The sequence below is a fragment of the Bufo gargarizans genome, chromosome 1 (assembly GCF_014858855.1).
Source record: "Bufo gargarizans isolate SCDJY-AF-19 chromosome 1, ASM1485885v1, whole genome shotgun sequence".
NCBI classification, from domain to species: Eukaryota; Metazoa; Chordata; class Amphibia; order Anura; family Bufonidae; genus Bufo; species Bufo gargarizans.
In genome coordinates, this window is record NC_058080.1 from 288,527,341 (window position 1) to 288,543,257 (window position 15,917).

The 15,917-nt window shown below is 44.7% G+C and overlaps 1 protein-coding gene across 2 annotated transcripts in view; it reads right to left on the reverse strand.

Moving 5' to 3' along the window:
• IDUA (alpha-L-iduronidase) overlaps positions 1–14,188 on the reverse strand; it is a 231,756-nt gene extending 217,568 nt beyond the window's left edge. For both annotated transcript variants that reach the window (XM_044304491.1, XM_044304487.1), the window contains exons 1-2: positions 13,976–14,188; positions 8,205–8,345 (exon numbers count right to left, since the gene is read on the reverse strand). In XM_044304491.1, the coding sequence (XP_044160426.1) occupies positions 8,205–8,345; positions 13,976–14,160 (326 nt within the window). In that variant the 5' untranslated portion in view covers positions 14,161–14,188. The remainder of the gene's footprint in view (positions 1–8,204; positions 8,346–13,975) is intronic.
• Positions 14,189–15,917: the final 1,729 nt, after the last annotated feature.

Sequence of the window (15,917 nt, forward strand, 5' to 3'; positions counted from 1 at the left end):
TGTTTTTAATGATTTTGGCCACTTCCGCTGAGTACCACAGTGGTCTCTTCCTTTTTTTGCTTTTACTGACAAGCCTAATGCAATTTTCTGTTGCCTTCAATAGTGCCACTTTTAAGTAGTCCCATATCTCCCGGACTCCAATGAAACTGTTCCAGTCGGATAGGGACTCGTATACCACTAATCTAATTTTAGAAAAGTCAGTTTTTCTAAAATCTAAAACTTTTGTTTTGTGTGGTGTCACTGTACTTATAGTAAACCACACTGACTGGTGATCACTAGATCCCAAGCTTTCCCCTACAGTAATATCATATACCAAATTCCCATTTGTGAATACTAAATATAAAATGGCCTCCTTCCGGGTTGGCTCCTCAACTACTTGCTGTAGAGATAATCCCAGTAGGGAATTTAGAATATCTGTACTCCTGGCAGAGCTAGCTATTTTTGTTTTCCAGTTTGGAAGATTCACTTTCCAATCTGGAAGATTGAAGTCTCCCATAATGATAACTTCCCCCTTCAATGTCATTTTAGCTATTTCCTCAACTAGTAGATCATCTAATTCTTTGACTTGGCTAGGTGGTCTATATATCACACCTACACGAGTTACCTTATGATTATCAAGCTGCAAGGTAACCCAAACTGACTCTAAATTGTTCTCGCTAACTTGTATCAAATTAGATTTTATGCTATCTTTCACATACAGGGCCACCCCTCCCCCTTCTTGCCTTCTCTGTCTTTCCTGTATAGAGAGAACCCTGGTATTGATATATCCCAGTCATTACTCCCCTTGAACCACATCTCAGTAACAGCCACTACATCTATATTCTCAGATGCCATTATAGCCTCAAGTTCATTGATCTTATTCCCTAAACTGCGAGCATTTGTAGACAAGAATCTGAGCTTGTCATTTCTTAACCTTTGTGCTACTGGCATCTTCTGGCATTGTTCCGGGGGGCAGTTGGACTGCTGGATTATCACTCTTTTGCCCCCCTTTCCTAGTTTAAATGCTCCTTAGCAAATACTTGGAACTGTTCACCAAGGACATTCGTTCCCTTGAGAGAAAGATGCAAACCATCTTTCTTGTACAGTTCTTTTCCATTCCAACAAGAGCTAACATGAGACACAAATTCAAACCCTTGGTTCAGACACCATTCACCAAGCCATACATTGAATTCCTTAATGCGCATCTTCCTGTCATGCTGAAGGTTCTGTTTTCCCCTACCTTTTGGTATTAGGCCTGAGGGAGTCTCCTGTTCCTTCAGCTGGGAAGGAACAGGTCATCTCTAGTCCTGACACTATTTCCAGGGCACTTTAGGGTCAGATAGGGCACTAGGTTCCAGCATATGAACATTCCTACCATCAAGGTCTGTTCATACTTTTAGTAGTCAGGGCTCGGTTTAGGGATTCAATAGGTGGTGACCTTTTCCCCTTTCCCTAGTTTCCAGGCATAGTACCCTTTCCCTTCCCTCTTGTGGTCGGTGTAGAGTTAACTACCCACACCGCGCCATGACATCAGCAGAGCCAGAGAGCAACAAAAGTAGCAGAGTTGGGGTCTGTTTGCGTGCCAGAGTTAATGCTAAAGCTTGCTGGGAACCAAGACAAAGCCTAAAACTGTTGGAGAAATGTTTATTCAAGTAAAGCTGTTATTTAAATTCATCACATGGTCTGGACTCAAGTCATTTCTCCATCCTCTAATTCAACTACCCTCTATTTGTCTGCTTCGGACGACAACGCCTGGGGTTACAGCGTATCCAGGTAGGAGCACCGTGACACATGCACAAAACATCAAGGGACATTATAGGCCACCCTATACCACTTGGCCATTCCTACATGTGGGTACCATCCACTATATCACTGAAAGGGGCCTGGTGACCTTGTTGCTTCACTGCAACTGGCATCACAAAACACTTATCTCAACTTAAAAGAGACCCCTTGTCGCTGTCGTGCATCACAGGTGCCAGATCTGGGAAGCAGGTAAGTAAGCTTCCCTTTACAGGTCTGGCCAAGCGGCGGGGTTTTCCCCCTCCCCATTCTTGCACAACCCCTTTAAAACCACCAAAAATAATTATTATACACATAACACTAAAATCTTTAAAAGTACACCTATATACCCATCTAGCTACAAAAAATTGCACAAGTCCCATAAGTAGCCATACCAGTAGCCACTATAACCTTGCAGAGAGAAATCCCAACAGGAATTAACCTGATAAGTTGGAATATTATTCTGCATACCCTGGTAAGGACAAAACCATCATCAAATGAGAAATACGTGCAAAAAGTAGCATAAGAGAGCAATACAGACCAGAGGCCAGGAGTGAACAAACCAGAATGGGCCAGAATGGCCATATTCCCTACAAGGAAATCTCTTGGTAGGCAGATGCCCATAGGGCCACCAGGTACATAATAATCAGCTTCAGATGCCCTCCTAAATTTAAGTATATTACTCTCCTCAGTATGGTGACAGGGCAGTATTTTATGTTGCACTGTGGTATTTGGCTTTGCTGGGGGTGGGGTATTTTGCGCTGCATTATAGAATTATCCACCTACTTCTGCTTTCCCTACTTACTCATGGCTTGTGTTGGCCCTGCTTTCTGTCAATTTGGACTTGTCTACAACTTGGGGCCACTTTTAGGATTTTGCTCTAGGGCCACTTTAGGTTCCAGGTCTGCCCCTGACCAGTTGATCACATATAATTAACAAATCAATTTAAAGAAACCTAACAAGGTTGGGAATACAATCCTAAATGCATGCATTTTATGAATGAATGCTTGTTATGATTATGGCAAAATGATTATGATCACAGGACAGTAAGTGATCTAGCCCCGATATAACATACAGTACAGACCAAAAGTTTGGACACACACACCTTCTCATTCAAAGAGTTTTCTTTATTTTCATGACTATGAAAATTGTAGATTCACACTGAAGGCATCAAAACGATGAATTAACACATGTGGAATTATATACATAACAAAAAAGTGTGAAACAACTGAAAATATGTCATATTCTAGGTTCTGCAAAGTAGCCACCTTTTGCTTTGATTACTGCTTTGCACACTCTTGGCATTCTCTTGATGAGCTTCAAGAGGTAGTCATCTGAAATAGTTTTCACTTCACAGGTGTGCCCTGTCAGGTTTAATAAGTGGGATTTCTTGCCTTATAAATGGGGTTGGGACCATCAGTTGCGTTGTGGAGAAGTCAGGTGGATACACAGCTGATAGTCCTACTGAATAGACTGTTAGAATTTGTATTATGGCAAGAAAAAAGCAGCTAACTAAAAGAAAAACGAGTGGCCATCATTACTTTAAGAAATTAAGGTCAGTTAGTCTGAAAAATTGGGAAAACTTTGAAAGTGTCCCCAAGTGCAGTCACAAAAACCATCAAGCGCTACAAAGAAACTGGCTCACATGCGGACCACCCCAGGAAAGGAAGACCAAGAGTCACCTCTGCTGCGGAGGATAAGTTCATCCGACTCACCACCCTCAGAAATAGCAGGTTAACAGCAGCTCAGATTAGAGACCAGGTCAATGCCACACAAAGTTCTAGCAGCAGACACATCTCTAGAACAACTGTTAAGAGGAGACTGTGTGAATCAAATCTTCATGGTAGAATATCTGCTAGGAAACCACTGCTAAGGACAGGCAACAAGCAGAAGAGACTTGTTTGGGCTAAAGAACACAAGGAATGGACATTAGACCAGTGGAAATCTGTGCTTTGGTCTGATGAGTCCAAATTTGAGATCTTTGGCTCCAACCACCGTGTCTTTGTGCGACGCAGAAAAGGTAAATGGATGGACTCTACATGCCTGGTTCCCACCGTGAAGCATGGAGGAGGAGGTGTGATGGTGTGGGGGTGCTTTGCTGGTGACACTGTTGGGGATTTATTCAAAATTGAAGGCATACTGAACCAGCATGGCTACCACAGCATCTTGCAGTGGCATTCTATTCCATCCGGTTTGCGTTTAGTTGGACCATCATTTATTTTTCAACAGGACAATGACCCCAAACACACCTCCGGGCTGTGTAAGGGCTATTTGACCATGAAGGAGAGTGATGGGGTGCTGTGCCAGATGACCTGGCCTCCACAGTCACCGGACCTGAACCCAATTGAGATGGTTTGGGGTGAGCTGGACCGCAGAGTGAAGGCAAAAGGGCCAACAAGTGCTAAGCATCTCTGGGAACTCCTTCAAGACTGTTGGAAGACCATTCCAGGTGACTACCTCTTGAAGCTCATCAAGAGAATGCCAAGAGTGTGCAAAGCAGTAATCAAAGCAAAAGGTGGCTACTTTGAAGAACCTAGAATATATGACATATTTTCAGTTGTTTCACACTTTTTTGTTATGTATATAATTCCACATGTGTTAATTCATAGTTTTGATGCCTTCAGTGTGAATCTACAATTTTCATAGTCATGAAAATAAAAAAAACTCTTTGAATGAGAAGGTGTGTCCAAACTTTTGGTCTGTACTGTATATGTCAAACAGATGGTAAAAAGGTGATGTGAACCCACTCTTACATATACACACATGCAATGCCAGGATGGTCATGAAGAGGGGGCCCCGTACAAAAATTTGCTGTGGGGCCCTGTCAGTTCTAGCTATGCCCCTGAACAAAGACTACATTAGTATATGCCATATATATATATATATATATATATATATATATATATATATATATATATATATATATCTTACATAACACAGTGGTTACAAGAAGCCAGAAAGTGGCCAACCCCTTTAACTGTATCTCATCTTCTATCGAGGCTAGAAGCGACCCAGCAGGGTAGTAGAGCCTCCTGTTGCACAGTTTCCCCCAATAAACGTACCCTTTTGACCTAATACTGGAATCATTTAGATATATTATTACCTTCTCACATACAAAGTTTAATTTGATTTCAACAACTCCTTGGTGCACTATTGTTTTGGCAATGAAAACATATTGGATTTAATAAAGGTTACATTTTAACAAGTTGCGGTGCTGCGCTTCTCTCATATTAACAAATGAATCTTGCTCCGGGAGTTCCACACACTAAGGCTACTTTCACACTTGCGGCAGGACGGATCCGACATGCTGTTCACCATGTCGGATCCGTCCTGCGGCTATTTTGCCGTGCCGCCGGACCGCCGCTCCGTCCCCATTGACTATAATGGGGACAGGGGCGGAGCTCCGGCGCAGAACGGCGAAAGCCGCCGGACTAAAAAGCCTGACATGCAGTAATTTTAGACCGGCGGCCTTTCGCCGTGCACCGCCGTGCTGCGCCGGAGCTCCGCCCCCGTCCCCATTATAGTCAATGGGGACGGAGCGGCGGAGCGGCGGTCCGGCGGCACGGCGAAATAGCCACAGGACGGATCCGACATGGTGAACAGCATGTCGGATCCGTCCTGCCGCAAGTGTGAAAGTAGCCTAATGCTCCGTGACTGGGAGATGGTGAGCTGACTGTGATGAACTGTAGATCACTGATAAAATGGCCCTTGTTTACAACTGAGCTCAGAAAGAGCAGAGATTTAAATGTATAAATTATGAAACTTTTCCCACAAAACTATATCTCATTCTGATTAGCTACTCCTGCTCTATAACATGCTGTCTACACGTTATGACAGGTTCTCTGTAAGTTAAATTCTTATCACGCTCATAAGAATTTCGCTTAATTGAGTGTTTATGAGCTCTCAGGAGTGAAGCGATAAGGCCTTCAGGTCGAGCTGTCAGAGCAGCTCTCAGATCTTACCAAGGAGAGAAACATTCAAAATCAATCAAAAGCTGCAAAGACCACTGGTGAAAAGTCTGTATAAAGACCAATCCGACAAATGATTTTTATATCAAGATAAAATGCAATAATAAAAGAATGCCCCCAAAGGTGACCACAACCTTTAATCTAGTGTCAATGTATGCAATATTATAGCCCAAAAATTCTGTGGTGTAAGTTAAAAGAACTATCAATAATCTGTGTAACTACTGAGCAATGTACAGTACATCATTACATATATCTGCCTATCTGCAGTACGAAAGGCTTTACAGAGCTGAAAAAAAGCTGATGTGTGCCACCAAACTACTTCAGAATGTATTCCTGAATCCCTAGTGCCACCTACCGGTAGCTATCCTGTAGGACAAGCCCTGAGAACAATGTGTTGCAGTTTATTTTTGTCACTTAACAAAATTCTAAGTGAATGAACCAAAGAGAAATCTAAATCATATCAATATTTGGTGTGACCGCCCTTCAATTCTTCTCGGTACACTTGAACATAGGTTTTGAAAGAACTCGTCAGGGAGGTTGGAGAACTAACCACAGAAATGTGGATGTAGGCTTGCTCAAATCCTTCTATCTCTTCAGGATTATTGATGTCCTCAGTCCTGAGAAATACAGGCAGATACCTATCCATCATGCAGTACCATCAGGGAGGTTCTGCAGCAGAACAATGACTCCAAACATACAGCCGTTGTCAATAAGAATTATCTTCAGCATAAGGCTACTTTCACACTGGTGTTTTGGTTTTCCATTTGTGAGATCCGTTTCAGAGCTCTCACAAGCGGTCCAAAACGGATCAGTTTTTGCCCTAATGCATTCTGAGTGGATAAGGATCCGCTCAGAATGCATCAGTTTTGCCATTGCGCTCTGGAGGTGACGATGATGAGGCAAATGGATCCGTCCTGATACACAATGTCAAAACGGATTCGCCCCCCCCCATTGACTTTCAATGGGGTTCAAGATGGATCCGTCATGGCTACGTTACAGATAATACAAACGGATCCGTACTGAACGGATGCATGCTGTTGTATTATCGGTGCGGATCCGTCTGAGCAGATCCATGAAGGATCTGCACCAAATGCGAGTGTGAAAGTAGCCTAAAGAAAAACAAGGAGTCCTGAAAGTGATGATATGGCCCCCAAAGAGACCATATCTTAACATCATGGAGTCTGTCTGGGATTACATAAAGAGACAGAAGAATTTGGGGAAGCCTACATCCACAGAAGATCTGTGGTTAAGGCCTCTTGCACACGGCCGTGGTTTGGTTCCGCAAAAAATGCGGCTCGGGTGCGGACTCATTCACTTCAATGGGGCCGCAAAAGATGCGGACAGCACTGTGTGTTGTCTGCATCCGTTGCTCCGTTCTGTGGCCCCGCAAAAATTATAGATCATGTCCTATTTGTGTCTGTTTTGCGAACAAGAATAGGCATTTCTATAATGGGCTGTCTGTTCCATTCCGCAAATTGCGGAAGGCACAGGGCTGACATCCGTGTTTTGCGGTTCCGCAATTTGTTGACTACAAAACCCGGCACATTCGTGTGCAAGAGGCCTAACTCTCCAAGACGTGTGGAAAACCTCCTGGCAGAGTTCCTTCAAAAACTGTGTCCAAGTACCTAGAAGAATTGATGCGGTTTTGAAGGGAAAGGCTGGTCACACCAAATACTGATTAGATTTACATTTCTCTTTTCTTCATTCACTTCTGTTTTTGAAAGCATTCATTTACTTTGCAGCTTTTTGTATATTTAGCAACATATACAATATAAAGCACTAAAACATCTGATAATACTGATGTACCACAAATAAATTAAATGATATAGAATGCATATCCCAAATTCATGAAACAGATATATTGTGAATATTAACTAAATTATACTAATTTGTACCAGGTCACGGCAGTAAGTAAGGCTGAGTTCACACCTGAGCGTTTTACAGCGCGTTCCTACGCGCTGTAAAACGCTCAACAAGGAGCGTTTTACAGCGCATGGTTCTCACCTGGGCGTTTTACAGCACGTATGATCGCGCTGTAAAACGCCTGACGCCCCAAGAAGTACATGAGCTTCTTTGGGGCGTCTTGTCGCGCGTTCCCGTACATAGACTTTCGGGAACGCGCGACAATGGGCGTTCGCTTGTCTCTGTATGCGCGATTGCAAACGCCGGTACAATCGCGCATACAGAGCGCTCCTTTCAGAACGCTCAGGTGTGAACCCAGCGTAAATGAAAGTATTCCTTACATATATGTAAGTCAGTCATAATAAATCTCCCCCAGTGAGTCTATTCAAACCCAAAATCCACAATCATCTCAATTGTTTGTATCATATGCTTTTACGTGCTTTGCTGGCACCATGCATTTTTTTCTTTATACAGTTTGGATTGCTAGACTTTTTATTTTTACATTATACATTTTATAATGTGTTACCCAACAGCTATCCCATGACGTAGTGCTAATGCATGCACACAAATACTTACGAAACTTTAATAAGGTCCAATAACCAGTGAATTCGGATTTGCACAATTCCACCATGAGGAACAGACGATATGTATGCCAGGTTTAATCTCTGGTCTCTTCCCAAAAAATATGTTTCTGCCTGGTCGTGTGGTAAAGGAGGGCTGAAAAAATACAATGAATGCATGCTTAGTATTTTCAATACATAAGTGATTATAAGTGATTCTTATAATCATGTATAAGCGATTTACTAATGCATTGCTGAGAAAAATGATGTTTAAATATATGCAAATGAGCCTCTAGGAGCAACAAGGGCATTGCCATTACTCCTAATGCTCCGCTCTCTCTGCAACTGCTGTGCCCTCTCCACTTTGAGTGACAGAACCAGGCAGTGAAAACGTTATCACACCAGGCCCTGCCAATCGAACTGGAGAAAGCGTGAAACTTGCAGAGAAAGCGGAGGCAATGCAGGTAGGAGCGTAGCTAAAGGCTCATGGGCCCTGGTGCAAGAGTGCAGTGCTCTGTGGTCAGGGGCAGGGGTGCACCTACCCTTTCTGCTGCCTGAGGCAAAAATTTAAACGGCACTCCCCCACCCCCATGCCAAATTCTCAACCTAGATCCTTCTCTCCAGCCCTGTTAAAGACATACTTGAAAACCATTACATACAGCGCTATAAAACATACAGGGTAATACAGCACCACATAACTCTTACTTCCAGTGACGTCTCCTCTGATGTAGACTTTCCTTATCTTCTCCATTCAGAGCCAGACCACCATGATAATTTCTTTCAGCCATCTCTTGTCTCTGCAAAGTTTGACTAACCCTAACCCTAAGTTCACACCTGAGCGTTTTACAGAGCGTTCAAACGCGCTGTAAAACGCTCAACACATGAAAACCAATGCTTCCCTATAGGAATGGTTCTCACCTGGGCGTTTTACAGCGCGTACGATCGCGCTGTAAAACGCCCGACGCATAATCAAGTACTTGAGCTTCTTTGGGGCGTTTTGACGCGCGTTTGTGGCCATAGGACACTGCAGTCAATCACACAAACGCGCGTCAAACGCGCGTTTACTATTACAAAAAACGTGCATAAAAACGCGCGACAAAAACGCGCGTTTGAGAAACGCTCAGGTGTGAAAGCAGGGTAAAAGATATCTTAGTTTCCTACTTTTCCATCATCCTCCTCAGATTCTCAACACTCCATCCTGCCACTCCTAATACGGTGCCCACTGTGCTCCCCAATACTGTACTGCAGAAACAGTCCTCATGAAGATACTAGCACCACACAGATACTGCTCCCTTCAATAATTATTGGTACACAGTGCCCTAAAAAAATAACTGCGCCCAGCAAACAGTGTCACTGACACTAGTAGTGTAACCATAACGTCCCCCAAAAATAATTGTGCTAAGCTGACACTGTGCCAGAGTGCCCCCCCCCCCCCCCCACAGGTATAATGCTCCCCAAAGTCCCACCAATAGCAATAATTATCTGGCCTAAGTGCACATAGTGTTAACAGGGCACCCAATAGTAATAATGCCCTCATTGTGCCCATACTAGTAATCAGGTTCCCCGTAGTTCCGTAGTAGTAATTATTTTCCTTATAATGTGTGTCAGTAAAAAATGCCCCCTTGGGCTACATGCACATGAACGCTGTTTGTTTCCATGTCCGTTACTTTTTTTTTGCGGATAGGATGTGGCCCCATTCATTTCAATAGGTCCGCATAAGTATGTCCGTTCCATAGCCCCACAAAAAAAATAGAACATGTCCTATTCTTGTCCGTTTTAGGCATTGTTACAATGGATCCGCAAAAAAACGGATGTCCTCCTTTTTTTTTTTGCGGATCCGCAATTTGAGGACCATAAAACACATACGGTCGTGTGCATGTAGCCTTATGATGTGTGCCAGTACAAAAATCCCCATTATAATGAGCACCATTACAAAAAATACCCCATTACCTTTCAGATCAGACCGCCATATCAAATCCTCAGATCAGACCCCTATATCAAACATCAATTCAGACCCCCATATAACACTTCAGATCAGACCTCCACAATAGACCTCAGATCAGACCCCCAAATGAAATCCTCAGATCAGACTCCCATATCAGATCATCAGACCCCTGTAGCAGACCTCAGATCAGACTCCCTTTAGACCTCCAAGTCAGACAAGATCCCCATATCAGAACCTCAGATCAGCCCCCCATATCAGAACCGCAGATCAGACCCCCATCCCCATATCAGACCTCAGATCAGTTCCTCAGACTCTCTTATCCGATCCTCAGACTCCCATATCAGACCTCAGATCTGACCCCCATATCATATCCTCAGACCCCCATATCATATCCTCAAACCCCACATCAGATCCAAAATAAATAAATTCACTTACCTCTCCCGCACCGCCGCTGCTCTTCAGGTCTGGCATTCTCTTCCTGCATTCTCAGCTCCCAGTCTTCTCTGTAGGCAGTCAGGACAGTGCAGCTCAGCGCCCGGAGAAGACAAGGGAGGAGGGGTGAGTTCAGCGCTTCACTCAACACTCGTCCCGCAGACTAGTGAGCGCTTCCATACCGAAACGCTCACTAGTATTCGCTTATAAGAAGCACTGCGCCTTATAAAGCGGCTTAGGGGCTCAGTTGCAACTGTGACTGCTGCGATGCCCTATAGCTATGCCACTGAATGCAGGCACATGTGAACATAGGACCAATACAGGTGCCTTTAGTTGTCAAGCGCACATGCAATATGTCAGCCAGTTTAAGGTTCCATTCAAACATCTGTAAGTGTTTTGCGGTCCGCAAATTGCAGATCCGCAAATCACTGATACTCTATCAGAGTTCAACTTGAGCCAACCACTCCCTCCCTGAGTGCTTTGTGGCAAGGGACATTGAAATGAATGGGTCCGCACCCGTTATGCAAAATTGCAGAACGGATGCGGACCCAGAAATACGAATGTGTGAATGGACCCTTATAGATACAAATCTGCTGACAGATGCTCTTTAAAGGGGTTGTCCGTGTTCAGAGCTGAACCCGGACATACCCTTATTTTCACCTCGGCAGCCCTCCTGAGCCTGGCATCGGAGCATCTCATGCTCCGATGCGCTCCCGTGCCCTGCGCTAAACTGCGCAGGGCATGTGCTCTTTTGTTTTCAATAACACACTGCCGGGCGGTAACTTCCGCCCGGCAGTGTGTTCGGTGACGTCACCGGCTCTGAGGGGCGGGCTTTAGCTCTGCCCTAGCCGTTTTACTGGCTAGGGCAGAGCTAAATCCCGCCCATCAGTGCCGGTGACGTCACCGGGGTTCCTCTCAGCCCCATGGAGAGCCCCGGTACGTCACCGGAACTCCTAAAAATGCCTTTGCCCTGTGCAATTTAGCGCAGGGCAAAGGAGAGCATCGGAGCATGAACTGCTCCGATGCTCCTGTCAGGGGGGCTGCCGGGGTGAAAATGGAGGGATGTCCGGGTTCAGCTCTGAACCCGGACAACCCCTTTAAGTGCACCAAGGATGGGCCCAAGCCACTCAGTACACCCTAGCTCCACTGTTCTCATTTTCTAGTCACTCCTCCTTCCACATGATTGACAGGGCCAGGTGAGATGAAGATTAAGAACCACTGAAAACAATGGAAAATAAATTCAGACAGCACACGGACCACATCCATATTTTACGGATCTGCGATTTGCAGACTGCAAAAGGGATATGATAATGTATGTGTGAGGCCTTATACCGTGATCCTGTTAGATTTTTGTTGGGTTTGCGCTGTAGAGTACACTAAACAATATACACCTAAAATCCTCTGTACAGTTCTTGGGGGGAATTTATCATGAGTTCATTTTGCTTCAGTTTGCGTACTTTGCAGCAACGCTATCAACTATCGCATTGTGTTTGATAAATCTGCCTTATCTTTAAGCCTAAAACTTTTCTCTAGAAATGCTTCACCAGTTTTTTCACACCGCCTCTCCACTGGAGCAATAGTCCTACTCCGCTACGTTCTAAAGCCAGAATTCTGGGGTGCAGGATGTGATATATTCAGGGGGGGATTGGCCATAGATTCTACAGGGAAACTTCCCAGTGGGCAGATGCCCAGGGGGCCGTCTGAGTCCTCTTCATGGCTACCAATAATGATCTGTCGCTCCCAGAGATAGGCCTCATGCACACGGCCGTTGTTTTGGTCCGCATCCGAGCCACCGTTTTGGCGGATGCGGACCCATTCACTTCAGTGAGGCCGCAAAAGATGCCGACAGCACTCCGTTCCGTGGCCCGGTTAAAAAAAAATATAACATGTCCTATTCTTGTCCACGCTTTGCGGACAAGAATAGGCAGTTATATGTAAAGGCTGTCCATGCCGTTCCACAAATTGCGGAACGCGCACGGACGCCATCCGTGTTTTGCGGATCCGCGATTTGGGGACAGCAAAACACACCACGGTCTTGTGCATGAGGCCTTAACTGAAACTGGGGGCATCAAGAAGTTATGTACCTGACTGGTGACCACAGTTGACCTCCTGATTCCTGAATTCAACTGTATTGCCATCCCAGGGCAACTGGAGTAGGAGGGCAGAATGTGGCAGCTGGCGCTGGTCACCACAGAGGGGCAGCTTCTGAGGAGGTATTTTTGTTTGCTGGGGTATTACGTTGTGATGTACTGTGGTTTTTGATGCTGCTGGGGCAGGTTATTGTGTTGTACTGAGGTATTTCCCTCTGCTAGGGCGGTATTTTGTGCCTCAATATGGTATTGCTGGCCCGTTTACTTGTATTAGTCATGGGGCCACTTGTATTTTTTGTTCCCGGGCTACTTTAAGTTCCCAGTCCGCCCCTGGTTAAATTCCTCCCCTCTTGACTTTACCCTTTGTCAAATTTTTAAGATGCTGTTAAAAGGGTGTTCAGGGATTGGTCAGGGTTTGAAATAATAAAAGACGTACGGGGTCATTTGTCAAACTGGTGCAAAGTAGAACTGGCCTTAGTTGCCCATAGCAACCATTCACCACCTTCCATTTTCCAAAGGAGCTGTCAAAAATGAAAGGTAGGATCTGATTGGTTGCTATGTGCACCTAAGCCAGTTCTACTTTACAACAGTTTGATAAATGACCCCAGCAGAACTCACCTATCAATTCCTCCGCCATTCTAGCACTGCCGCTAGTTGTCAATGTGATGCACATGAATGGAGGCCCTAGAGTGGCAGTGATTTACCAGGTCAGTACTACTTTTTTTATTACTATATCCCATTTCACCTCCTTAGACAAATTTTGCACAACTATGGAAAATTCTTTAAAGTCAAATCTTAGTTTTATTAGATTCTGGAAAGCTGCTATCACTGCCCCATTCACACATCCAAGCCCATTTTTTTGGGATGCAAAAACTTGGACCGTTTTGTATCTGCAAAGTTTAGGAAGTGAATGTGTTTTTTTCTGTGGTTAAGATTTTTATTTTTGCAATGGATCTGTGAAAAACACACCACATACGGATAGCACCTGTGTGCAGACCTACTGAATAGGATGGGCAGGTTCTGTCCACAAAATGGACATCAGCGGTGGACGCTTCGTGTTTTTCCTGCCGATCAATGTGGAAATAGAATGGATGTCTGACTACACATGGAATTCAATCACCTGCGTGTGAATAAGCCTTTACTAGGCAGCACTTCTGAGAAAAATCCTCGTCACCCAGCTTTTCCAGGAGAAGATAAAACTAGGAATTGACTGACTGGCATTCAACTCAAGGATTTTTATAAAATATTGTAATTTTATGGAGAATGCTCTGTAAACGCAATTAATAATGGGCATATCAGCACAGCTTATTGAGCACTTACCAAAATCCTGTGCTTTTCCAGAAATGTTTCATTTCCTTTCTGGATTTTGTTGGGTCTACATTAATGAAGTAACTTCCAGCCATTATGCTGGGCATTAAGCCCACAGCGAGAAGAAAATTGAATAAAGTCATATCCAGTGAGTGGACATAATCTAGTTCACAAGACTTGGGATAGGAAATCTGCATGCAGTTCTGTGTACGCTGCTTCAAAGAAAACCACTTCCTATATCATTCACAGGGGGGGGAGTCAGAGCGGTTTAAAAAATGCAGCCAGTGACAGGGCAGAAAAGGAACAAGGCTCCCCTGTCTTGAATGGTTTGCTCCAAATCTGCCCAGCTCTGCAGACACAATTTAGGAAGTGGAGGCACATGAGGAGGACTGCTGTACTCCCTACAGTTCCTCTGCCCTCTTGTTAGGTGGGACGTATGGACTCTGAGGGGAAGACATGAAGAAATCTGACAGATTTGGAAGAGAGTTTCATTTTAACCCCAGGCTTATTATTATTTTTATAATTTTTTTTGCATTTTCCTTTTTGCTCACCGCCTTTCACGTAACTTTCTTATCTTTCCATTTTTTGCAGAAGTTGGAGTTCTCAATGAAGTTGTCCCATATCCACAGGATAGGTGGGGGACCCACTCAGACATCTGCCGATCACTAGAAAGGGGCCCGTGTCCCCCTGTTTGAAAGGAGCAGCAGTCACACATGCATGCTGCTCCTCCATCTAACTCCATCGGACTGCTAGAGATAGCCAAGTACTAAAGCCCCCGTTCTGGTGACTGGTGGGGGCTCCAAAGGTTGGACCCTCGACAGTCAAGCACTTATCCCTATCTTGTGGATGGGGATGAGTAGTTGTCATGGGACAACCCCTTTAAAGGGGTTATCCAAGACTATAAAATGTCCCCCATATGCCGGGCCCCTTACAATGAACATACTTACCTTGCTCTCCGCGACGCTCCTTATCCCCGCACGGCCGCAGCTGCTTCTCACCATGCACTGATAAAACATCCGGTGTCTCGGATGAGCAGCCAATGGCAGGCGGTGACGGGGAAGAGCCGCCCTAGTTTCACCCGCGATACTAGGGAGGCCCCCGCGATACTAGGGAGGGCGGAGGGCCCTTCCCAACACAGGATGTTTTTATCCATCATGGGGAGAAGCAGGTGTGCGGGGACCAGGATATGTCCTATGTGTCCCCTGTAAATATAGTAAAAACTCGCAGACTGGTGAGAAAGGAAGGCTGCATGTGTGCAATAAACGGTCACTGTAAAAAAAAAACTATGGATAAGTCCAAAGAAAAAAATAATAAACTGCAAATAAATATTAGAGCAAGCAGCTAGTGACCTTAGTTAATGCAATGCCAAGTAGAAATCGAATCCCTTTTTAAAACTGCCCACTGTCCCTGCTGTGACCACGTCCTGTGGTAGACTATTCCACAGATTCACAGTTTTTAAGGGCTCTTTACACGGGCCAATAATTGAACAGATTATCGCTAACGAGCGTTACTAGTATTGCACATTAGCGATGATCTGGTGGTGTAAATTCACCACAAAACGCTCGTTCCTCCGGTAATTGGATCTTTTGTGCAGCACACAAGATCATGGTTTCCCGGTGGCAGATTGTCCTGTGTAAACACGATCTGCTGCCGGGAACCAACAAGACAGTTTGGGTAAGAGCGATGGCATTAGCGATCACTCCTCCCCATACTCTGGAGGAGATCACTGCTTGTAAATGACGTAAAAAAGTGACTACCCCATGTGACCGCTGAGGCTAGTGATTGGCTGCTGCGGTCACGTGGAGTAGTCTGGCATGTCGTGGCTGCAGCAATAGAAAGACCTGATAGACCTCCAGGAGCAGCAGCACTGTTATGGTGGGGGATTGATCAAATGAGTTTTGCTTCTTTTTATATTTTATAACTTTTCTGGCCTTCAGCTTATTGTTTTGAGTGT